Raw genomic sequence first — 8,126 nt, 5'->3', positions numbered from 1 at the left:
CGGGGCGGTGCTCCCACGCGTACCCTGCGAGCACACTGCCCGCGGGAGCTGCGCCACGCGTGCTCGTAGGAGCAACACCGCTTCCTCCCCCACCCCTCCGGTGATTATTAATTAGCAGTTCTGAAGGAAGACGGCAGGATTCCTCTTCTCACGTTTGGCGCGGCAGCGGACTCGCCTGTGCCCCGCGTCTCACCTGGCTGCGGCAGGTACCGCCATGTCCCGCGGGTCTCTGCCGCCCGCCCCGGGGCTTCCTGCCGATTTGGGAGGACTCCCGCGCCGCCGAAATCTCGGCATCCCTCTCTGCTGGTGCCGACCCTAAACCCGTCGAGTAGCCTGGAAGGACCGTCCGGGGGTAACGGATAAGGCGCCATCGGGTCTCTGCCGCCGACGGGCTGCACGCTGAGGAGCTGCTGTCTAGGAGGCTGGGGAGGGAAGAGAGAGTCCAGGGCTGCCCAGGAGAAGGGCCAGGTGAATCTACCAAAAGCAGGTTACTTACAGCACTGCGATCCTCCCCCGCCTGCCTAACCTCTTCCTTCCCCTTCACACAAGGGCAGGTTGGAGGGACGGACCTGGGACCAGGCCCACGCCGGCCCCGGGCTCTTGCAAAGGGCGCCCACTCCTGTCCTCGCCGACAGAGCTCTTGCTACCTCGGCGCGGCTGGCTCGGAGCCCCCTGAGGCGAGCGCCTGGTGAGCGATCGGAAAGACACTTTCCCCTTGCAGGGACGGGTCCGCCCGCTCCGGCCCGGATCACTTTCCCCACCTATTGCAAGGGCGGAGGCTTATCCGCCCGGTCCCGGGGCTTGCGACACGGCCACCCTCGGGAGTCCCGACAGACACGGCCGGACCTGGTGGGGAAGTCATCCACACGTACTTACTGGCCACCTGGATCCCGCTAACGGTCTCTTCTAAAGAGAAGGGACGTTAGGGTGAGATTTAGTGGCACTCGCACCAGAAGGGTGGGAGTGATGTGTAGGAAGATATATTCTCCCACAGTAACCTCTCCCCCTCCATCCCCGGCTCTCCTTGTCCCCCTTTCTCCTCCCCCACGTGTCTGTCCGGCTGGGTTCAGCAGAGCTGGCTGTGGGCAGCCCCTTGGCGGAGGTTGTGTGAATGGAGGATCGGCGTGGCTGACTCCTCCTCCCCTGCAAGCGCCTCTATTTGAGCTTTGCAAAGTTGAGGACGGGCAAGCATCCGAAGTTAGGCGTGCGAGGAGGCTGTGCCCCCCTTGCACAGACAGACGGACACACGCGCAGGCAGGCAGACACGCGGACGCACAGGCACACGCACACACGGCCCTGCCCGGCCCTGCGCTGGGAGCGGGTGCAGCCCCGGAGGCGATCCTGGAGAACAACCTTTCCCTGTCGCTGTTGCCAGCTCCCGCCGGGCTGGACCCGGGGAGCTCCGTGCCGGATCAAACCTCTCCCAAAGGGCTGAGCTCGCCAGCCTGGTGCCTGCAGCCGGAGCCGGCCTCCGGCTTGGCGGGCAGAGGCCAGGTGTCCTGGAACAAGTACGGCCCGGGGACAGACTGGATGCCTGGCGGCAGGCAGAAGGTCTGCGAGCAGATGAGCTCCGATGTCCGCGACCTCAACGCGCTGCTGCCCTCCGTGCCCTCTCTGCCGGGCAACAGCAACTGCACCATGCCGGTGAGCAGCGCGGCGCAGTGGGCTCCCGTCCTGGACTTCCCCCCGGGGGCCTCCTACGGCTCGCTGGGGGCGCATTCCTTCATCAAGCAAGAGCCGAGCTGGAACGGGTCGGACCCGCACGAGGAGCAATACTTGAGCGCCTTCACCGTCCACTTTTCCGGTCAGTTCACGGGCACGGCCGGGGCTTGCCGCTATGGGCCCTTCGGCGCCCCGCCGCCCAGCCAGCCGCCCTCCGGCCAGGCGAGGATGTTCCCCAACGCTCCCTACCTGCCCAACTGCCTGGAGAGCCAGCAAGCGATCCGCAACCAGGGTAAGGGCAGAGCTGCCGGGCTCGGGGGGCAGCCCTCGGAGACCCCGCTTGGCCGGGCCGGGCAGCGCTGAATGTAAGCACCGAGCTCAGCCTTTCTCCGCAGGGGCCGAGCAGGGTTAAGCGAGACAGCCCTTCCGTGCGTCCTTTCCTTCCCTGGGCGGTAGCCACTTCACTCCGAGGGGGCTGTAGAAGCCACGACTTGCTCGCCCGCAGCCCGCTGCTCTGCCAGGCAGGCTGGACCCCCCGGGCCTTCCCCGGGTCGGAGCAGCCTCTCGCCTGGTTGTTCGGGCTGGGGATGGCACCGGTGCTGGAGTGGATGTGAGGCTGGTGCCCCAAGACAATTCCCTCAGCAAGTCTATGCGGGGGTGGGAAGAGGGTGTACCTCCAAACCCCATCCCGAATCCGAAAACCGCTGTCCTCACGTTAGTGCTTTCAAGTCCTTTAGAGAATTATGCACTGAATGCCCCAGGCCGTGATTTATCTTCATCATCCCCGTGGCCGAAATCGACTGCGCTGTCGCTCGCAGCGGCTGAGAAATTCCCGTGGGCTGCAGGGCAGGGCGATGGATGGGTCATTCCCTGACTGTGGCCCCGGGATCACCGTCTAGTCGTTTTTCTTCCCGTGGCTGCAGTACAAATATCTGCGGGTGCAAGGGGAGGAGGAGGAGGAAGGAAAGGGGGACAGCTTGCGGAGAGCTTGGCCGGGGCCTTTTGGGTCTGTTTCCCTCTCCTTCAGCTGCCCCAGGGTCGTCTGACCGAGGGGGGTCGGGCCTTCGCGCCTGCAGGCGGAGGGAAGCACGGCGAAGGGCCGGAGCGGAGGCCTAGGCTGTGTGTCAGCCGAGGCCGGCGAGGCGGCCCGGGGCGACGTTTGCAGTGCGGAGAGGTAACGGCGACCGTGGGGAAGTGTTTGTTCAGCTGCACGGCCGAATACGGGCCTCCTTCGGGCAGTGCATCCCTGTGCCACCGCTCCGCTGCCTTCGTTTCCAGGCCCCGCTGGCCGCCCGGCGCCTGGCTCACAGTTAATGTGAGGAACCGCAGAGCGGGGCTCCGGGGTCTTGCCGCCGAGACCGGCTGAGGAGATGAGCAGCAGCCCTGGCACTCCACGACAGAGTCGGCCTCGCCGGGTTGGCGGCGGGGCGCCGGAGCCTCTGCGTACCCTGCGGGGCTCTGAGATCCGCTCGGGAGCGTCCTGTGATCGCGCCAACACAGAGCGCGGTGGATCAGGGAGCTCTGCCGGGGAAATCTTTGACATATGAAAGGATTTTAGATATCGCAGAGGATTTTAATGGCTGGGCAGAAATAGCTACGGGAAGGTGCAGAGGAGGGTAATGGAATAGCTCGGCCCTGGGTGTGTGTGCGCGGGTAGGAGAGGGAAAAAATACCTGCCACCCCGCCCCATCCTGTAGCCTGAGTTTAACCACCCCAGAGAGAAACAGAGCCTTTAACGCGCCACTGAGCCGGTGCTCCGATTTACTTGGTCCCCAGCTCTCTGCGGGAGGCGCTCGGTCTGCGGCTCAAGGTCCCGCACACAGACCCCTTTGCGTGCCCGGGAGCCGGGGCCCAGTGGCCGTACACTTCTTTGCACCTCCCGGGCCCGGTCGGTTGGATCGAGACCCTGCGAGAGTGGAGTCCCGCTCCTCCCGTGATTCGCCGGGCCTGGGGGCTTCGCTAAGTTCGGGGCTGCTCCCCGCATGAACAGCGCCGCTGCTTAGCCATAGTTATGTTCGGCGGCAACACGCAGCGAACTCCTTCGGCAAGGAGGAATTCGGCAAAGAGCGTTTGATTTCCTTTTTTATGTGTGTGCGTATGGATAAAGTGTTCTTCCTTTGGATCTCCTCAAGGCTGAACTCCTGGGTTGTTTCTTTTAAGCCGGTTGCTCCGACCGTGGGAAAGATGCTACCTTGGCTCTGCGGTAACACTTCTGCCAAGTCTGGAGTGGTGTGGGGGTTAGGGAACCAAAGCTTTGAAACCTCTGCCCAGTTTTCCTCTCCTCGTTCGCCTGTCTCTTTCATCCAGCTGGGCTCCTCCAACAAATGGACGCCTCCAGTTCTCCGCCAGATGTACAACTTTCAATTATTTTCAGCACATCTTAATCAGGACTGTCTCTGATAACGCCCTAATTAAAGAGACCTCACTATCGGCAGCTCGGTTCAGAACTCTACTTTCTTATCACATTCCTGAAGCTTTGGGTCAGGCAACACCGGAAAACGCGGCCAAAACCTCGTTCTGCTCCGAGCTGAGTTTTGAAGGTCACCGAAAGTCTGCGCCGGGCCAGAAGTAACGTGGAAAGTGTTAGTGCTTGCTGAAAGTTAAAAAAGAATCAGGAAAACGGCGAAAAGGGAGTTGAGGGTTGAGGCTCTACTCTGAGGGCTAAGGGAGGAGATAAGGAGCGAGAAGCAGCTGTGGGATGGGAGCCCTTGAGGTACCGGTCTGTCATCGCTGCCGCAGCGAGGCAGAGCTGGGCTCCTGGGGCGAGGGGATGTGGGACAAGACAGCCCCACATCTACCCCAGCCCCGCAGCCTCAGCGCCGGCTTACATTCCTCGCGAAGGGGAATGTTTCAAAGGATTATTTCTTCCTCCCTCATTCCCTCATCCCCCACCCCTCGTTGCCCCTGTCGTTGCTCCCTCGCAAGGTTAATGAAGTTCTGTAATGTCGCTAGATCCAGGCTGTCTGCAAAGAGAATGAAATCGAGAAGCAACAGTTGCACCGCTTTTTTGCCTCTCCTCTTCCCCCCCCGTGATATATATCCATAGATCGGCGGTTGCGATGCAGACCCCAGCACCCGGGACCCAAGGGAGCTGAGAGGGGAGACTGAAAACAGCCCAGGAGTGGACTGACAAAATCCTTCCCGGCCACACGCCACATCCCGACGGGCAGGGAGGGTGTGCCCCGGCTGGATAAGTGGGGTTCGGGGGGACGAGCAGGGCTGCGTTTGGTTTCTTTTCCCAGCCCGGGCAGGAATTTTTGGTTTGTTGTTTTGGAAGAATGACTCTGAGAGGAGCTCGGCTCTCGGGGTAAACGCTGATGAGCCGAGAAGCCTCCGAGATAATATTACTTTGTAATTACTTTTTTAGCTGAGTTGTTTAGCCAGCTCCAAGTCATTAATGAGAGCTGGTGTCCAAACACCTGATTTACGGTTTGGTGTTGGCCCGGGGTCAGCAGAGGTGGGTGCTTTCCATCTAAATCTGCTCGGTGTAGGAAACAAAACAAGCTGTTTATTATTTGGGAGAGTAATTTTCGCTGAAAGAAGGAGTTTTATTTTTGCATGTAACATTCCGCCTTATTGCAGACTCTTCAGAAAGCGGCCTTAAAAAAAAAAAGAAGATTAAAGGGTAACTTCTAAATTGGAAACGGCAGAGGAGTACACTGAGCAGATGGGAACCTTCCTCTTTAATATGAGCATCAATTAATGAAAACATCCTTTTTATTACCGAAGCCAATCTGTTCTCTTTAAACACGGACGAGACTTCCGACTTTCCGCCCGTCGGAGAGGGCTTCCCGGCGCGCCACTCTCCACCGCGCGGGGGTTCCATCGGGGTCCATGGTGATCCCACCGGGCTTCCACCGCTGCGGCTCGGCCCGGTCCGCAGCCTTGCAAAGTTCAGGTGCTGGGAGATGAACGGAGGGACACTCGTTGTCGTTTTTCTCATGGTGGGCGGGCAGCAGCACCGGGGGAGATGAGCGTCTCTCTCGACGCCCGCCCGAGGAGGCTTGGCGGGAGGAGGGGGGGACTGTCAGCCGAGCGAACCCAAGGCACGTCCTAACCCCTCAATGCTCGCTCCCTCGGCAGGTTACAGCACCGTGGCGTTTGACGGGACCCCCAGCTATGGCCACACGCCGTCGCACCACGCCGCCCAGTTTACAAACCACTCCTTCAAACACGAGGACCCCATCAGCCAGCAGCCTTCGCTAGGTAATGTCAGCCCCGCGGTGGCCCGGCCCGCAGGGCAATCCGGGGTCATGCCGCTGTCTCACTGCAGTGCTGTCGCGGAGCTAGAGCTGCCCAGGCCCGGGGGACGGAGCCCTGCAGCCCCCTCCGTAGCGCGGGGTTGACTCTGTGCCGCTCTCTCCGCAGGGGAACAGCAGTACTCGGTGCCTGCTCCTGTGTACGGCTGTCACACCCCCACCGACAGCTGCACTGGCAGCCAAGCCTTGCTCCTCCGGACCCCTTACAACAGGTACCTTGCCTTGCCTTCTCCTGCGCGAGTCGTGGTCTCCTCCCTGCGTGCCGTCCCAACAGCTTTCTCCTTCCGTCAATGAAACAGATCTGGGGTTTCCTTTCTCAAAAGAAACAAAGATTCACGCGTTAAAAACAAACACCGACCCAAAACAAATCCCCACAAAACAAAAAAGGACACTGCGCCTCCCACCCTGAGCCACATCATGTCTCAGAGCTTTACGGGGCCTCCTACCCACCCCGGGCCAGGGTTTGCCGGGGTCCGTGGCCTCTCGGCGTGGGCACTACATCAAGCCCCCCGGGGGTCGGGCACTAGGCTACCGGTTCGGGGATCCTCGCTCCGGCGGCAGGTACTGACTGCCTTCGGAAAGCGGGAGCCGGGCTGCCCCGCCTGTGTTCTCTCTTCATCCGCGCCGGGGGGAAACGCCCGGGGTAGCCCCAACGCTGCTCCAGGGCATCTCTCACTGCCCGGGCCAGACGGGGGCTCTGCAACTGCCCTTGGCTTACGCTGCACAGTGGGGATAGCCCGCTCAGGCCACGGGATCCCTGCTCCTTCACCCACTCCACCCTGGGATTCTCCCAGCCGCTCTTCCTCCAGGCCGGGAAGATGTGAGAGCGCTCGCTGGTGAGCAGCAGCGATGGACAGAGAGTGGTACAGGCAATTAAAAAGCAGCCGCGTCCAGGGGCTTCGGCTTGCAGAGCAAGAGCTCTTCCGATGGCTCCCAGCTCCACGGGGAATGACCTGCAGGGAGGTTATTTATTGAAAACGGGACAATAAACCCGTCGGGTTTCCCTGCGGGGAGAAAGGTGCGCTTGGAGCCTTGCTGCAGGCGCTAGCGCTCCCGGCCAGTAGACGGGTCCCTTGAAGCATGGCTTCCCGTTCTCTTCGGTCTGGCATGGGGGCTGCGAGTGTCTCTCGCAGTTTTACAATGTGTTTAGTGACCAAAGAAGTTCCCCAAAAATTATTCTTCAACTTTTTGTGAACTTGGAGCCAGTCCCGTAGCTCGGCGTTGCTAAGTGACCCTCGCATACAAAACAATGTGCCTCCGTGAAGGAAGCGGCGAGCGGCTCCTCTTGTAGGCCGGTTATATCATCTCTGATTAATCAACACTGGATGTGGGACAACAAAATTGTCACTTCCAGAAGCCACTTTGCTAATGAACTTGAGCTGACGTCAAGGGAAGGAGGGAATGAGGTAATGAAGGAAGGAAAGAAGCCTATCCAGAGAGATTAGCTTGCCGAATAATTGGCCGGGGGAGCTCCTGCGCTGGAACGGCAGAGATTGCTCGGGGAAATCTATAAATAAGGTTTGCAGGGGCGCTTGGGCTGGCCGCTCCCCCGCCCCTTCGGCCCTTGCCCAGCTCCCGTGTCGGGGCTCCCGGCTGCCGCGGCACCTCGGGCGCTGTCCCCTGCGGCGTTTGTACTTTCAGCTGTGCGGGCCCCGTTCCGGCACGTGTGATTCCGATAGAAAAGCGCTGCTTGTGCCGAGAGCTCCCTCCTCCGTGTGTATGTCCGTCGGTGGCGTCAGAGGGGGGGAAAAGCATCGCCCCCGGGCCGCCGCCTCCCGCCTAGGGCTCCTGCATCCCAGCACGAACGGGCAGAGCGGCGATACCGGAACGGTTTCTGCCCGACCTTGGCCTTGGTCTGCTCCCCTCCCTTGGTGGTTTGCTACTTCCTTCGGTAGGATAAGGGTTTAAGCCCTTAAATCTCACACCTGCACCGTGTGGAGGGCAGCTCCCGTTACACAGAGCTTCAGCACTGAAGCCCGAGCACAGGGTGACTCCCTTATCCCCTTCCGCATACATTCAGAAGCATCTTGAAAAACGGTGTTCCTACTACAAGTGCACTTCCTAGGAAGTGATATCGAGAAAGGAGACTAGCAGTTAAGGTGCAGAAACGGACGCGACTCCTTAGCCACTTCTCCAGCGGCCTGAAAACCGACCTCCTGTGTTAATACACATATATTGATTTGGCCAAACCGTTATTATTTTTTA

General features: G+C 60.4%; 1 protein-coding gene across 5 annotated transcripts in view; it reads left to right on the top strand.

Moving 5' to 3' along the window:
- The first annotated feature begins 1,160 nt into the window (after positions 1–1,160).
- WT1 (WT1 transcription factor) overlaps positions 1,161–8,126 on the top strand; it is a 33,768-nt gene continuing 26,802 nt past the window's right edge. For 2 of the 5 annotated variants that reach the window (XM_061462797.1, XM_061462796.1), the window contains exons 1-3: positions 1,166–1,954; positions 5,746–5,868; positions 6,031–6,133. In XM_061462797.1, coding sequence (XP_061318781.1) covers positions 1,531–1,954; positions 5,746–5,868; positions 6,031–6,133 — 650 coding nt within the window. In that variant the 5' untranslated portion in view covers positions 1,166–1,530. Of the gene's footprint in view, positions 1,955–4,887; positions 5,555–5,745; positions 5,869–6,030; positions 6,134–8,126 lie in introns of those variants that run through there. The other 3 variants (XR_009745007.1, XR_009745006.1, XM_061462798.1) reach the window with 3 other exon arrangements.

This window comes from Pezoporus flaviventris, unplaced genomic scaffold (assembly GCF_033815535.1).
Source record: "Pezoporus flaviventris isolate CSIRO_AGI_PZ_B2104156 unplaced genomic scaffold, CSIRO_AGI_Pfla_v1 ptg000036l, whole genome shotgun sequence".
NCBI lineage: Eukaryota > Metazoa > Chordata > Aves > Psittaciformes > Psittacidae > Pezoporus > Pezoporus flaviventris.
Note: the sequence above shows the minus strand (reverse complement) of the source record. Positions and strands in the feature narration are given on the sequence as shown.